At 35.8% G+C, this 17,595-nt stretch overlaps 1 protein-coding gene across 1 annotated transcript; it reads right to left on the reverse strand.

Annotated features, from left to right (window-relative positions):
* Positions 1-927: 927 nt before the first annotated feature.
* LOC129225041 (uncharacterized) lies at positions 928-16,055 on the reverse strand. The gene is made up of 4 exons (XM_054859587.1): positions 15,977-16,055; positions 3,242-7,976; positions 2,897-2,906; positions 928-1,578 (listed from the first exon to the last, which is right to left on the reverse strand). The coding sequence occupies exons 1-4, from the start codon at positions 16,053-16,055 to the stop codon at positions 1,027-1,029; spliced, it is 5,376 nt and encodes a 1,791-aa protein (XP_054715562.1). The 3' UTR covers positions 928-1,026.
* Between the last annotated feature and the right edge of the window lie 1,540 nt (positions 16,056-17,595).

Raw genomic sequence — 17,595 nt, forward strand, 5'->3', positions numbered from 1 at the left:
TACCCCAAAACGGAGGAGAGCTTCACCTACGAGTTGTACTAGTTATCTCAATTTTTTTTAAATTTGGCGCTTACACCCCTTTGCTTTAATTCTGAAATCATTTTTTTCAATCAAAATACTTATTTTACTTTGATCGTTTACATTTGTAATATTGAAAATACATTTTCAACGCATTTCTTTTTTTTAATTTAGCTGTTTAATTTTTGGAGGATTTTTTCCCCTAGATTTTAATGTGACTTTCTCTTTGAATGTTAATAAAAGGATAAAGCACTGCAGAGTTTTGGCGAACTTCGATTTTTTTTTTAAATTTACTTCCTACCCTTCTTGCGAAAGAAGTTGATTGCTTTAGGAAACATTAGTTTTAGTTAGATATCATTAATAAAGCTTTATACACTTAATACAAATTGATGCATTAAATTGGGTCAAAAGTAACTCATCACGTTTGTGTATCAAGCGAAGTAAGGTAGTAATTATGATGAAAACCGAAAGTTTTTAGTAAAACAATTCATGGATGATTGGTGTTCAAAGTCTTAAAAATGTACAAAGTTTTACAAGTTCTTATCAACAAACTGACACTTGCTTAAATATGTTATTCGTTGACGTGAAATATGTTTGTAATTGATTAGCTCACGTATTCACCAGATTATTCGACTCTCGGCCAGACTCCAGAACAACAGGTTTAAGTCTCCTTATTGCTTGAAAAAGGTTAAGACCGGCTGTTTGGCTGTCCGACCGAGGGTCGAATTGTCTGGTGAACCAGGCAAGACACCTGAACCGCCGATTAAAGGCTCTTTATTAGTTGAAGAAGGCTTCAATCGGTGGTTTAGATCACTGGTCTGATTTACCTGAGCCGCAGATTGAAGCCTGCTTTTTAGTTGAAAAAGGATTCGACCGGCGGTTTGGCTGCCCGACCGAGGGTCTAAATATCTGGTGAATATGGATATGCACTGACTTTCAAATGAAGATGTATCGAGTTCATCGTGAATTTATGAGTTTAAAAAGTACACATCTGCTAAATGTTTTCAATCAACCGTGTACTTTTGGGGCATAGAAGATATGTCCATTTCTTTCTTCATTGAATGCCAGCCCCGACCGGCCCGTTTGCAAGTCAATAACAGGACAATGACAATCACCTTTAGTCTCGAAGCTCTTCCTGTACGTGGTGTCACCAGTGAATCCGTTTTCAGTAGCCAGGATGTTGTGGTTCTGTGGTTTTATCGTCTTGGTTTTTTCCACCTGTTCCACTGGGATTTTAAAAGAGCTACGAGTTGTAGTCTGTCCTTCGAAATGTCCCTGTCCAACTTTCTGACTTGTTGTTGGCCGTTGCGCTCTTGATGGTCTGTTGGTGGTATGTCCGACGTACGATGCCCTAGATGTAGACGTATGGTCTGCCCCAGTTTCAGGGTTTGACCGGCTTGTGTTCGTAGGAGTTTCTCGAGGTTCGTAACCTCCTAGTTTAAATGAAGATCTAGGCCTTAAATTCTTGCTCCTTGAGCCCGCGTTACCGGTGTATGAAGTGTTGGCTGTCGTCGAAAACTCCATACCACCATTTTCCGCTAGACTGCTTTTTTGAGCTTCCTTGTTCCTGTGCAAAAAAGGACAAAAAGTTGTAAATTATTGAGTAATTTAAAACTGAACATTTTTGACAAAATCAGAGTAAGATTTAGAGAATTTAGAACACGCTCGGAAATGCACCCCCAAATCTCACGAAAATTTTACCGTATTTGACTAAATGGCTTCGTGAAAAATGCTCCGATTAAACTTTTCGTCAAATTGGCTGAAGTTTCGTGAGAGTTGAGCATGAGTTTCCGACGCAGCGAAGAAAGAATCGTCGGAATTGACAAATTTTGTCTAAGGATTCAAGAATCCTCGGAAGTGAGCAATGGGTCAAGTACAGTTAAGAAAAAATCCGTTCATTTTTCAGTTAAAGCTAGTAAATTTTTTGAAACTTTGAATTTATCTCCTTATGTTTCACATTGCGAAATTGCATACTTTCAAGACCGGAACCCCCTTGAGACCTACCGTTTTAAAGTTTCGCTTATGTCCTATGGTGTAGCTAGCGCACATTTTTGCCCCTATATTCCTATATATAACACTGGCGACTTAACTGAATTGTATTAAAGTCATTCTAAGTTCTCTATCGGAAGTCGAACACAGTTCAGTCAAAGATTCAGGATTTTGCCAATGCTCTCAGTCAGATCAAACTGAACAATCTTTCTATGTTATCGCCAAATTTCTTTCAATGAATGTGCTCTGTAAGACGAACTTGAAATTAACGTTATAAATATATTTTTGGCTTTCACTAAACTTACTTCAAATTTAACGAACTTATCAATCTGACTAAAATTTGTCTGAACCATAAAAATTTTTTTTTATCTAGCTTCTCAGAAAGAAATGGTCACATCTGAATGATATTTATAAACTTGTAATAAAAAACTTTTAAAGTTTGCTCAATTTTTGCTCTGGACCAAATTTTAAAGGCAGTTTCAGTTTTTTTTAGTACTTCTGATCGTATCTCTAATATTACAGATTTCCCCCAAACATATTCTTGACCTTAATGTCTAGACCCTAGCCGAAATTCACAGACGATTCGACAATTTCCTCGATGTTCTTGATTTGATGGGTAATGGAGAATTTTCCACCACTCTTTAACGTGAGCCGTTTGCAGTTTTTCTTCTTCCACGTTCTTCTTTCGCCATCATATAAAACAAGAGGCAACAACATTTTGAACTTTAGTTAACAATGTCGTCAATGTTTGTTCATCTGCGGGTTTACCTACGAGAGACTTGCTTAAACATGTTTATGATTTATACTACCATGGGAAAATAAAGGTCAGTATCTGCAAGCTTTTAGTTTTATTTGTTTATTAATTTTGCATTTTTGCCATCTATTGTACTTGAGCTTTACTGTACAAGCTTACTGAGTTGGTTTCCGCTGAAAATTAAGCGCAAAAAGAGCGTCAAATTCCAGCATTTTGCTATTGTCAGTACTGAATCCAAAACGCGTTTCTTCAACTATCTCAAAAATTCATTTCTGCAGATTCCTTTACCTTTCCATAGCAGTATGACGCACTGCTCATAAAATAACTAATCCCAGTGCAGTCTCTCTCAATCCCAGTCTCCCTCTCCACCGGCAAGATATTTCAAGGCATAATCAAAATTTTATCACACATTTATGACCTACGACTTCAAGCAAAATTCAAATATGAATCAAATACAATATATACACAAAATCGACTTACCTTAACTGCATCTCCCGTCTATTCGAGAAATAATCCTTATTAACTGAATAATCATGTGATGTCGTCTCAAACTCCATTTCCCCTTCCTGTTTCAACGACTCGCCGCGTCTCTTTGAAGATGAACGTCTAGCTTCCCATTTCTTGTACTCTGACTTTGTAGTCGAGGCACCTTCAAATGGTACTAAGTCTATCTTCAAATTGTCATCTGGCTTGTAACGTTTCGGTGCTCGTGTACGCAAGTGTTGTGACGATTGAGATGCTGTCTGATAAATGTCTTGCGATTCAGAAGACTGAGAAATTGTTCCCTGTGCCTCGTTTAGTGCAACATGGCCTTCGGTTTCTCCACTACTTTCTTTAACGGTTTCTCCATTCATTATGTCTTGCACATCTGATCTTTCACTGACTCCATTTTGTACAGCTGACTGCATATCGACTGAAGCAGCAGCTATGTCAGCCTGAGTGAAATCTGTTTTTGATGTTGTTGCAAAAGACATGCTTCCGCCTGGTTTTAAATTCACATCGGGTCGAATAGCCTTCACTCTGGGAGCTAGTTTGCCTCCATAGTCCGCCATTACTGTTGAAACATCTCGATAAGTAGTTTTTTGGGTGACTTCAGTAGAATGAGCTATTTCGTTTTGAGATTCCGCTTCAATATGTTGATTCGAACCTTCAACATCCTGTTTCGAGTTTTCATCATCAGGATGTAATACCACCGATTGTTGCAATGTGCTGTCTTCAGCCTTTTGCTTTTCATTAGTTGGTTGGGAAGTATCTTCCCCCGCTTCCAAACTTAGAGCTTTCAACTTCCAAAGCTGATGATCTTCTGCGTTTTCAGCCTTCTGATTTTCGTCTATGCCATTTGAGTCTTTTCCTTGCGTTTGTATTCCAGCAGCATTTAATTTCTTTCTTCTTACTTGCGTATTTTCCATTCTCACCCATTGTTTGTACTCTCTGTTAGATGTTGTTTCGTTCGAAAATTTACCTGCTTCAACATGCAGATTGTTTTCATGGCGAATTGGTTTCACGCGTTCTAACTTTTCGTGCTGTTGAAACATAGCTTGATTAGTTGTAGTTGCTGTGAATTTCCCTTCAGTTTTATTAGTAGTTTTTGGACGGATTTGTTGCACTTTATCAAAAGACTTTTCTCCGAATTCCGAACGGTTCGTTGTCTCAAAATTCATGTCACCTTCGTGCTTCAGAGATGTGACGAGTTGATATGCTTTTGGTTTCTCTGCTACCCACTGCCTGTACTCATCGCTTGTAGTCGTGGTGCCTTGAAACAATCCTTCGTTCATTTGAATATTGTTGCTTGGCCTTATTTCGCTAGTTTTTTCCATAGTTTGAGCTTCAAACATCTCTTGATTCGTTGAAGTTGAATGAAATTGACCATCTAATGTTTGCGTTAGAGTTCTTTGCCTCATTCGTTTAGGTCTGTCGAGTGGTTTTTCTTCAAACTCAATCTGATTAGATGTTATGAAATCGAAATCTCCTTGCTGGGCAAGACTTGGCTGATGTTTTATAGGTTCTGGTTTGTTTGATGGTTTGTAACCGAAATCTTTCAAGTTAGTGGTTTCACTACTAAATTCCCCGCTTTGGATTCGTAAGTTATCCCGTGGCCTTATATCCCGAACTTTTTCGATTGGAACCGTTTGATACATGATCTGGTTAGTGGTCGTTCCGTCAAAATCTCCTGTTACAGGAGAAGAAGCATGAGGCACTATCTTATCCACTTTTGTCATTGGTTTTTCCTCGAAATCAATTTGGTTTAACGTGGTGAAATCCATTGACCCTTCCTGAGTTAGATTTGATGTTGGCACAATGGCGTCTGGTCTATTTGTGTTCCAGTGCTGAAATTCTCTTCGAGCTGTTGTCTCTCCATTAAATTTTCCTTTTTCTAAATGAAGATTAGTAGAGGGTCTTTTCCCTCTCACTTTTTCGACTGTTTTGTTCGGAAACATAATCTGGTTGGTAGTAGTGGCATCGAAATCGCCTTCTCCAACAATCCGTGTGGCTGTAGTTGGTCGTACTTGTGGCATTCTTTCTCCCATTTTACCCTCAAATTGCATTTTATTCATGGTTGTAAAATCTAAGTCACCCTCTTGTCGCAAACTGCTACGAGGTTTAATTGGAGACGGCCTTGAATAATCCCACGTTTGAAATTCTGTTTGGTTAATGGTTTCATTGTTAAAAGACCCTTGCTCAAGCTTTAAATTTGTTTTTGGTCTTATTTGTCGAGGTCTTTCTGTTGGAATATTCTGAAACATGAGACGGTTTATTGTAGTGTCATCAAAAGAGCCAGTTATTTTTGGATCACTTTTTGGTCTTATTTCTGACACTCGGTTTACACTTTTAGCTGCATATTGTAATTGATTCGTAGTTGTGAAATCCATCTCGCCTTCTTGATGATTAAGTTGACTTCTCGGTGTTATTGCCTCTGGTTTAGCACGTTTCCAAGCTTGAAATTCTACTTGATTTGTTGTGTCACTGGAAAATTTTCCTCTTTCAACCTCTAAATTATTTCTTGGTTTTATCATTTCGGGCCTCTTATAAGCTTGTGTTTCGAACATTACTTGGTTAGTTGTAGTGCCGTCAAAATCACCAGTGATTTTTGAGGACGTTTTTGGACGAAACTGCTGAAGTTTTTCCATAGGTTTCCGGTCAAACTGCATCTGGTTCATAGTTGTAAAATCAATAGAGCCTTCTTGCCGTAAATTTGGTACCGGTCGGATCGGTTTTGGTCTGTCTGCGTTCCAGTCTTGAAACTGCGCTTTACTCGTTGTTTCAAAGTCAATTGCACCAGAACTCATTCTCAGATTGGGTTGCGGAACAATTTTCTGAACTCTTTCTATTGGATATTCAGCATGCATTTCTCGACTTGTTGTTGTTAAATTCAAATCTCCAGATATTTTATTTGTAGTTGTTGGTCGAATGGGATAAACTTTTTCCGGGTGCTTTTCTTCAAACTCAGTCTTATTCGTTGTAGTAAAATCAATCAAACCTTCTTGAGTAAGACTTGACTTCGGTACAATAGGAGCAGGACGATTTATTTCCCACTGCTGAAATTCTTTTGCAGTAGTGGTTTCATCAACAAAATCTCCTTTTTCGACGTGGAGATTACTTCTTGGTCTTATGGGAATTGCTTTTTCTGCTTGTTCACTGGAGAACATTATTTGATTCATAGTAGTGGCATCGAAGTCTCCCTCGAACACTTTAGTCGTAGTTTTTGGCCGAATACCTTTCACTCTTTCCGAGGATCTCTCAACAAACTCACTGCGATTAGTTGTGTTAAATTGCATCTCTCCTTCTTGCCTTAAATTACTGTGTGGTCTTATAGGTTTAGGACGGATTTCATCCCATGTTAGATAGTGTTCTTCATTTTCTTCGTATCCATGCATATACTCTTCCACTGGCATGCTCTCTTGTACAGTTTGATCTTTTAACCTTCCATTTGTAATAGTCTCTACATGATTTTCATTTCTTCCAGCAAATTCTTGATCTTGGAAAGATTTAGCTTCAACTGAAGCAGCTTCTGCAGATTTATAATCAGTAGTATTTTCTGTTCCATGTGCTTCTGTAGTTTCAACGGCTTCGTTCCTTTCACCCGCAAAGCCATTTTCAAAAGTCCTTATTTCAGCTGCTTTCACTTCTTGGTGATCAGAAAGTGCCTCAGAAGACTGTTGAGCTAGCTTTGATGGGGAATAATCCGTGTCCTGTGTTGTTTCAAAAGTAAAGTCGCCTTCTGAAATAAGGTTGTCTTTCGGTTTCTGGGCAATGCGTTCGGACAGGTGCCTCATTTGGGAACCATCTAAATCTGCAAATGCCATACTCTCTGTTCTGAAACCATTTGTTTCGGAGCCATCATTTAGTTGAAATGTATCAGATGGCTTGTGTCTCAACGGTTTTCCAACTTTCCAACGTTTGAAGTCGTTCACAGCTGTTGTTTCATCTGATATCGGTCCGGTTGGTATTTTAATTTCACTTTGCGGTCTGGCGTTTTTCGGCTTCAGTGCAACTAGGTCCTCAGAATGGATGTTTGAGGCGGTGGCCTTGTAATCTAGTGATGTGGTATCGAATATCATTTCACCTTCGGGCTTCAAATGACTTCGACTAGTACCTTTCTTCACTTTAAAATTATCACTAGCACGTTTTGGTGTGAAAGCTTGCTGATAAGAGCTATCAGATTGGAATTCGCCGCTTAGTTTTAACGATGTTCTTGGTCTATTAAAAGGCTCACTGTTATCCAGTTCTTCTTCCGATTTCTTTCTAAATACATTTTCGTTAAAAACAGCATTGTTTGTCGTTTCCAAATTCAGTGGACCCGATAAAGTCAGATTGTCTTTCTTAACTATCTTTCGCGTTTTTGATACCTGTCTTCGATTCCAAGATTGTTCTGTTGCTTCTCGGGCGTTGGATTCACTCGCAGGATGTATTAGCTGAATCTTTGAAGACTTCGTCTGAAAGTCTTGTTGGTGAATCGTTGTAAAATCTGCATTTCCTTCTGATCTAAGATTATCCGGCCTTCTTATAGGTTTAGTTCTCGGAATTTGTTTAGCTGACCAACTCGAGTCACCATTTGCGATTAAACTTTGGCTATTACCTTTATCTTCGACAGTTAATGCTGTTGCAATATTCGTTACGTCACCAAGAGATTGTCTTTCTAGTCTTTTTGTCGCAGATAGTAGTGACTCTTCTGATTTACTCTTAGATAAGCTCCATCGTCTCCTTTGCCGTCTCTCTTTTAAAATAAGGAAATTAATAACAATTAATAAGTGTTAATATCTTAAAATTTGCTAAAACAATTTTTTTTTTAATGTTTTAAATGTGACTTTTGTAATATTTTGTAGAGTCCGGAAAGTTGATTCCAAATAAATAATTTTTTACCTATTGTTTTGACGAATAAAGATGATGCTACTTTTGTGTTATAGATATTTGCATTTGAAAGGAATTTAATAAAATGAGTCGGGAAATAAGTCTTTAGTTAAGAATAATTCATATTTGCAGATTAACCGCTCATGTTTCTAGTCCATAATTATCATATGTTAATTTTGAGGCTGATGCTACAATTATTTTCTAAAATTAAAGCAATGTAGTACGATTTTTTTTTTTGTAAATGTCATGAGCAGAACTGAAGAGAAAAAAAAAGTGAAAATTATGTGGCAAAATGCTTTTTGTACAACCTTTAACGAAAAGAGTATGTTTAATGACAATCCCTTTTCAGTTTAAATTCAGAGATTAATTAAAATATAACACAAATTTTGTTATTTATAACTTTTTAGCACATACTTGAGGAATACTATTGCGAAACAAATAGACTAAATTAAACTAAATATCGCACGATTGATTTTTTTTAATTTAACATTTAAAATTAAAGACTTAATATTTTTATTATGCGAGGAAAACAAAAATCTTTATCTTTATCTTTACTCTTTACTAATAATAAAGCTGAAAGTCTGTCTGGATCTGTGTCAGGATCTCTGGGACGCGTATAGCGCCTAGACCGTTCGACCGATTTTTATGAAATTTGGTACAAAATTAGTTTGTAGCATGGGGGTGTGAACCTCGAAGCGATTTTTCGAAAATTCGATTTTGTTCTTTTTTCTAGTCCAATTTTAAGAAAATTTTACCCAGCAAATTATCACAACGCGGAAGAGTGAATTACCAAATTATCACAACGTGGAAGAGTGAATTACCAAATTATCATAACGTAGAACCGTAACATGGGCAAGCAAATGAACATAGCCAATTGGCGAGAAATTCATCCTCCATTATTTGTACCAAACAGATACAGGCGAACCAAATGACTTTTTAATTTTCTACTACGGGCAAAGTCGTGCGGGTACCACTAGTTTATAATAAAAATAATTATTCAAAGGGATGAATATTAAACTACTTTGGTTTAGATAATTTATTCATCTTTCAACTTGGTTTACTTCGGCCTTTGTTGGTAAAATTGGTTCAACGAACAGACATTGAGTGCTACCACTAAAGTCAAGCCAGTGCTGCAGCTGCCACCTATTAGGCCCTTGAAATGGATAAATGATAATCGGGGGCGCCCAGAACTTAATTTTTGAGATGACGGAAATTCTCAGTTGCCAAATAGAGCTCCAATTTTCGCCGAATGTTGATAATTTTGCCGAATTTCCAGATCGAATTGGCCATAAGGATATTTTTTGGAGGTCACAGTGACCTCCCATCGGGGAATCCCCGATGATAACCCCTTTCCTATATCTAAATATAGTACAGTAGACCCTTGTTTCACGCGGGGGTTACATTCCACGGAAATCGAAACCGCGTAAATTGAGACCTAATACTAGTGTTAAAATAGGGTTTTGGTTCCGCAGATAACAAAATACTTCCTTCTAGTGATGACTAATTGCACAATAAGTTGAATGTGTACTTATATCGACTTTTATGCATAACATGCATAAAGAAAACATAAATTAATTTCGTGTTCTGTTTATCAAGAGGAGCTGGCAATGACAGTCTTTTGGCAGTCATTAAGAATTTTTCTCTGTAATTCTTTGCAGAGCATTAATGCATCCATGATCACTTGCGTCATTTCCATGATAAATTCTTCCTTCACTAACAAATCAGAAAGATCATTTCTATTGTCTAGGATGGCTCAAAATTTTCGATGTGAACGTTTTTGGTTGTGCGTCACCGGCGTCGGTATCCCCATTGGTTTTAGCCTCCTTTGTCACTTCCTAAGAGCGCTTCTTCCAGTGAGTTCTGGACTGTGAGTTTAATAACTTTACTTCTGGAAAGAGCTCTAGAACCAACAGCATGAAATGTCTCCACTGGTCCAAGCTCGATTATTAGCACGCCAAAATGCAATTGATTACGCGTAATCTGCAATCTTTGGGAGTTCGGATTTTGAAAGAGGGGAAAATTTTATCTGTTTGCATTGCCGCATCCGCGTAAAACCGAAACTCATCCACCCAAAATAAGGTGTTAAATCTTAAACCGCGTATAATCGAAACCGCGTAAAATAAACCCGCGACAAACCAAGGGTCTACTGTATAGGCAATCTCTTTTCGTTTGTTGGGCCAATGTTACTCGTGAAGGGTTAAGTTACCCTAGTTGACGTTATGCCTCCGTTTAGGTTCGTGGCTCAATGTTATAAAAGCCCTGAAGCGAAACTTGTGATTTCTTTTTATTGAATGATTTGATTCGCTTTCCTTTTATTTTTTGTATTACGTCATTTTTAAGCCACTCCCCTTTGAAGTCAGTTGTATATTTGCTTTGGAAGTGAGTAGATCGCCTATGTTCGTGGAGGCGTATGCCTAACCCTTTTGTTTTGATATGTTTCGATAGTAATTAGCTTTAGACTTCATTAATAAACTTATTCTAATTTTAAATGGCTTGACTTCATTGCCCATTTGACCACATTCGTTGTCAGCCCTATTCGGCTAAAACATTCCATTGTTCTTGTGGGTAAACAAGCTAGAATTAGTAAATTTTTATGAATATCTATTTGACCTACAAGGCTCGTTTTGGGCAGGTGTGTTCCCTAAACTCAAAATTTATTTTATAAATTATAGTGTATAAATCTGCCGTGAGGAAGTAAAAGGCCGTATCTGCACTTTATATATATATATATATATATATATATATATATATATATATATATATATATATATATATATATATATTTTTTTTGCATTTTTATCATCTATTGTACTTTAGCTTTGTTGTACAAACTTGCCAAATTGGTTTCCGCTGAAAATAAAGCACTAAAAATTGTCAAATTCATTTCCTTATTGTTGGGATGGAATCCGACACGCGTTTCTTCAAATATCTCAAAAACTCATTCCTGCAGATACTGCTTATGACCTTCCCACGGCAGAAACACTTCATAAATTATATCTTTTTCATGCTATTTGAGGCATCAAAATCTTAATATTGGCAAAAAAAGTTTGTAAAAGTACTTTACATTTCAATGCCTACTGCAAAGCTTATGGTTTACAAAAGGGTTAAAACCTCGTTGTCAATACACTTTATATGACGTTGTAACTAACAATATAGGATTATCTTATGGCCAAACTTTTAAAAGTCACACTTTTTTTTTTTGACCCCTGTTTCTTTTATTAGACCTATACCAAGTGTGCTGAGATAAAATCACGTGGTGAAAAAAAAGAGAGTAGAACATCTACAGTTTGGTACGAAATTTAAAATCATTATTTTACCGCTCTTTGACAGAATCTTTTGCTACGTTTCAAGAAAATTCGAGGCAGTGAGAAGCAAAAGGGATGTAAGTGAACATTTTCAAGTTTTGAATAAAACGCGTTCAAAGATAAGGTCCTAGGTATGTTTACATCGAAAAGCTTTTCGAAATCATGCTGCGCATGCGCAATAGAATCTACCATGGTTACTAGTATTATCTCTTGCCCTAAGACAAAGGAGAGATTCACCTACTATTTTTACTAGTTATTTCCAAATTTTTAGTTTTGCCACTTCCATCCCTTTGCTTCTCACTGCTTCATTTGCCCTTTTTTGAGACCAAAATGTCTTTGTCAAATGTATATTGTAGGCAGGGTTCGCCGATATATGGATGCCTCAGTTGCCAAATCGATAAACTCCACTTTTTTTAAAAAATCCTCATTTCTGCTTTAATAGTGCTTAATCAATGCTTAGCATGTGAATTTATATTTAAGTTTTGGTTCAGTACATTTCTGACCATGTGATGGAAGAAAATGCTACGCGAGGGCCTATTCACTCCTATTGGATAACACCATCTTCTTCATCACTTTTCTTGACACTTTTTGTTTTATGAATTTAATCGATGTGGCAAGTGAGACATCCATATATCAGTCTATATATATCATCATATATATCACGATATATATCCGGTATTTATTTTTAAAATATCACGATATTTTAATATTTTCGTTATTTTTTTTTAACTACGGTATTCTTTACTAATAATAAAGCTGAAAGTCTCTCTGTCCGGAGGATGTCTGGATGTCTGTAGGATGTCTGTGACGCGCATAGCGCCTAGACCGTTCGGCCGACTTTCATGAAATTTTGCCCAAAGTTAGTTTATACCATGGGGGTGTGCACCTCGAAGCGATTTTTTGAAAATTCGACGTGGTTCTTTTTCTAATAAAATTTTAAGAACAAAACTATCATAAGATGGACGAGTAAATTACGAAATTATCATAACGTGGAACCGTAACACAGGTACAAGCCAATTGGCGAGAAAATTCACCATACATTATTTGTAAATATACAGGCGAACCAAAAGACCTTTTAATTTTCTATTGCGGGCAAAGCCGTGCGGGTACCACTAGTTTCAATATAAAAATTGTATTAATTGTAGTAACATTGTTCATTTATTATTAAAAATAACCAAAAAGTTATCTACTCTATTTTTATGATGTATTAATACATCATTAATATAACAAAGTAACATAATGTTCCTTTTTTATTTTATACTAGTGGCACCCGCACGGCTTCGCCCGTAATAGAAAAATTAAAGGTATTTTGGTTCGCTTGTATATTTACAAATAATGTATGGTGAATTTTCTCGCCAATTGGCTTGTACCGACGTTACGGTTCCACGCTATGATAATTTCGTATCTCGCCAATTGGCTTGTGCCCATGTTACGGTTCCACGTTATGATGATTTCGTAATTTATGATAGTTTTTTTCTTAAAATTGGAATAAAAAAAGAACCACATCGAATTTTCGAAAAATCGCTTCGAGGTGCACACCCCCATGCTACATACTAACTTTGTGCCAAATTTCATGAAAATCGGCCGAACGGTTTAGGCGCTATGCGCGTCACAGACATCCTACAGATATCCTACAGACATCCTACAGACATCCAGACATCCTCCGGACAGAGAGACTTTCTGCTTTATTATTAGTAAAGATTTATAAAATTATTAGTAATGTAACAATTTTATACAGATTAAAAGTGCCTAGTTAAACATTAAATGTTGTTCAGAAAAAAAAAGAAAATGAGTGTGCACCGACTAATGCATATTTTTTAGTTCTGAACTATATACAGTGGTGGTAAAAAAAAATCATCACCCGCGCCGCAAAGGAGAGGAATAATCATTCCGACTGCATTCAACACGCAGTCAAGCATCCCGTATCCCAGATGATTTGGGGATGTATTTCTGATCAAGGAGTTGGTAGGCTTCACTTTGTGCAAGGAACAGTAAACTCTCAGGTGTATATTGGCATTTAGGAGCAGAAATTGCTTCCTACTATCCGGGATCACTTTACTTCAGTTCCAAACGTCATTTCCAGGGTGATTCTGCTCCGTGCCATAGGGCAAAACTGGTAAGCAACTATTTAGAAACCTTTATCCTGCCATTAGACTTAAATTGACATGGGGTTAAGTCATTTTTTTTTCTCTGAACTCACACGCAGGTTCAGAAATGGAAAAAATGAGCATGGGGTCAGCAGTTAGCCTTGACCCGGAAACAGCCCCGATCTACGTAAACAATTATCGGATTTCTTCCGTCAAATGTTTATTTTATAAGTTTTTCAGAATTTCACATACATTCATCGTTAATCGGTCGACCAAAACTTCTCACATTTTCCCATTGTTGTGAAAATTTGAGGATGATGCATTTTTTTTTTACCAGCACTGTAACTGTATAAGTAAGGACAAGTGAGTAAAACAGCTAATACTAAATTAACTCCATTAAAATCGATAAAAGTTTAAATAAAATATTAGATATAAATAATAAAAGAAACATTACTTTCAAGCCTACATATTGCAAAAATAATATAAGAAAATAATGAGTGATTAAAGATTCTCATTTACTATTTTAAAGACTAATTTGTGCTGACTGAAAATATCGGATATAAATCAAAATATCCGATATATATATCAAAATATCGGATAATTTCGATATTTTCGAAAATATCATGATATTTTCGAACCCTGATTGTAGGTAAGGACGTCATCAATGTCGCTATGATTGACTGACTGACAAAATTCGAGCTCTTAAAAGACAGTTGTTCGAATTACGAGCAATTCCTCTAGGGATGCATCGGCTGTGTAAAATAATATGAAAAACGTCGCTCGAGCTGAAGTCTCCCCCCCCCCCCCATTGAAAAACCGCCTTTAATACAGGGTAATTCAAAAAGAATGGTGGGATTTCATAAGGCCACCGATTTTGGAATATTAGACCTGCAACTCTCTGATGAGCTTGAATGAAAAAGAGAAAGTTTCAGTTGGCTACTGCTAGATGCCTCTGCATGTTATCTTACGTTTCCTACTTATTATTCATCATTCAGTTAGTCGAAATGAAAATCAGGGGGAGGGGATTTAGCACTTTATGATTGGACACTAAGGTGTTTCAAAAAACCTTTTTTTCAGCTAGAGTCCAAGACACCCTCTATTTTTTTTATTTTTAGACTTACTAATAGTATTATGCTGTTAAAGTTTTAGCTTCTTGCTCAAATTTTAAGAGGGTGCTCAATGACCCCCTCCATTTAACATTAGCCGTATCGTAGAAAATGTCTCAAATTTAGAAACATTTCATTTCCCCAGCTGTTTTTTTAGTAAATGATTATTTTATTGCAATGTATATGCATATTTCTAGTGTATATTATAATATGTACCATTATCTTTTCAGTTCGAAGTATTTTTTTAACCCCCCTCCCCATACTATTGAATATTGGGAGAGGGGGTTGAGGACCCTCTTTCAGTTGAAATAGGAAGCTAAAATTCTTCCAGTATATTGTCTTCCACAAGTCTAAAAACACTTAGGGCTGTCCTGGTATCTAGGAGAAACTTTTTTCTTTTCTACATGCATTTTTGAACCAGACCTGACACCATGTGATTTTCTCCTGTAGAGATATGCGAAGGATTCTGTGTTTGTACCCTTACCTGCTAATCTTGATAAACTTAACAAGCAACGATAAAATTAAAAACTAAAAAAAACCCCGACTGAGTCGCAACTGTAGAATCAAGAGAGAAAATTGAAAATTCTTTTTAAAGCTTTATATTATTAAATATCAATGTCGAGTATTTTATTTGCTATTAAATAGAAATTAGAGCAACAGATAAAAATTTTAAATCATTGCTTTTAATTTCCTCGTCGGCCAACAATGAATTCGGTTATCAATCGCTTGAATAAAGGCTTAGCCGTTATTAAGAATCTGCTTTAAAAAAACGTTATAATTCGAATTCTATGAAACATGGAAGTTCCAAACACATTCTATCAGACGCGGAACAAAATTCTCTTTATTTTGGTATTAAATTAAAAATTTTTTGACTATGTTTTAAATGAAAAAAATCGCGAAAAACGTTTTAGAGGTTTTTAATTAATATCTTCGTTAAATAATGTCATCCAAAGATGCAACCTAGCTAAGAACACTCTCGATCAACTCTCCTTTCGAACGAAGTTTTTTTTCTTCAAAATCGGTCCATCCGTTTAGGCGCTAGAATGCCGCACACAGATACACAGACACGTCAAACTTATAACCCCCTTCCTTTGTGTGTAGGGGGTTAAAAATTAGATCAATACAGTCACGACGTAGAATTTGTATTACAGGAGTTTGAGTATAGAAGTGATATCGTTCAGGCTTTCAGAGCGGAACGCATAGAATATCTTTAGAATGATATAAGTATTAAAGAAATCGTTTTTGTTTTGTTTTTACACTTAGAAATGCACACGTTTGAAACCCCACCATTATTCTTGAATTTCACTGTAAAATATAAAAGTCATTAAAAAGTCATTAAAAAAAATGTTTCAAACTTGTTGAACTCACCTCGAAGTATTTCACGCTTATTTTCAATTTTATCTTCGCCAAGAACTATGTGGCCACCTGCTTCTCTGTGAGGGCACATGTGCCTCCTGTAGCAAAAAATAAATAAATTAATTAATTAATTAAATTAAAAGTAAGTTATGTTATCATTATAAACGATTTGCACTTGCAAATATTATTACAGATCTACTTTGGTCTGATATGTTTTTTTTTATAGTTAGGCCTCCCGCCTCCTACACCCCACCCGGGGCAGTTAGTTGAATCAACTTTTTAAAAAAAATTGCCTGTAAACAAGTTGAGTGGGGTTTTTCGTTGTCTTCACACGAGGCAACTTAGTTAAATCAACTTTTCTTCCAATAAGCCGAATTTATTCAAGCAGCTACTCCACAACGTTGTTAAAACCGAACCGAGTTGACTCAACAGAGCAAACGCTTGGCACTGTCTCGAATGCGTCGAATCAACTGAAAAGTTGATTCAACTCATCTCAGTTACGCAAATTTCGGTTCTGATGCAACGTTTTCGAAATGCAAAAAAAAAAAAAAAAAAAATTCAATTTTTGAACATTTTAAGTCTAATGTTTCATCTCCTACTTGCCATCTTTATTAGAACTTATTTCCGAAATAAATATATTTATAACTAAGTGAAAACTAAATAAAATATGTTCAAATGATTACATGTCATGAGTTACTAGTACAACCCGAGTATCAATTAATTTTTACAAGTCGAAGAAAAAGTTCAAAAAAAAAAAAAAAAAAGTTTGAATTTTGAGATTTTGAATTCAAATTATGTTTTTCGCAATCACGAGTTGTTATAGGACCCTACTCGTTGGGTTTCTTGCTTTTACTAATTGCGTTTATTGCTATCATCATTTGAGAACTCTTGACGTCAAAATTCAAATGAAAGCCAAGGCTGTATGCTGGATGTTGTGTGTTGTATACTGTTTTCGCGTAAAAAGGATTGTAGAAAGTCGAAAGGTCGTTTATAAATAATTCGATTCTGAGGCACATGGATACTAGCATCATTCATAAGCATAGAAAATAAAATAATAGTTTAAAAAACTAAAAAAACACGCTTTAGTAGCAAAATGAACTAAAAAGTTAAAAATAATCTTTGCATGACAAGTATGTAAAGTAATTGACCAAACACTTAATTTTACTGTAATAAGAAAAAAAAAGTGGGGGGCTGCCTATTTACATTTTTGCATGGATAACAAGTGAAAGAAATTTAAGACAATCGATAAGAACCCCCTCCCCCACGCTTTTTTTCTATTACAGTAAAATTAAGTGTTTGGTCAATTACTTTATATACTTGTCACTCAAAGATTATTTTTAACTTTTTAGTTCATTTTGCTACTAAAGCGTGTTTTTTTAGTTTTTTAAACTATTATTTTATTTTTTACTTCTTAGTTCATTTTGCTACTAAAAGCGTGTTTTTTTAGTGTTTTAAACTATTATTTTATTTTAAATAAGATTTAGATACTAAATATTGCTAACACTTGTAACTCTTAAATGAAATTTTTGTGCGTGTGTTCGATTTTTATAATGGAATGTATCTTAGTATTCTATTGCATTATTTGCATCAGACATTTTGAATGCTTCCTGGTAAATTTATGTGCAAACATT

Source organism: Uloborus diversus, chromosome 6 (assembly GCF_026930045.1).
Source record: "Uloborus diversus isolate 005 chromosome 6, Udiv.v.3.1, whole genome shotgun sequence".
NCBI classification, from domain to species: domain Eukaryota; kingdom Metazoa; phylum Arthropoda; class Arachnida; order Araneae; family Uloboridae; genus Uloborus; species Uloborus diversus.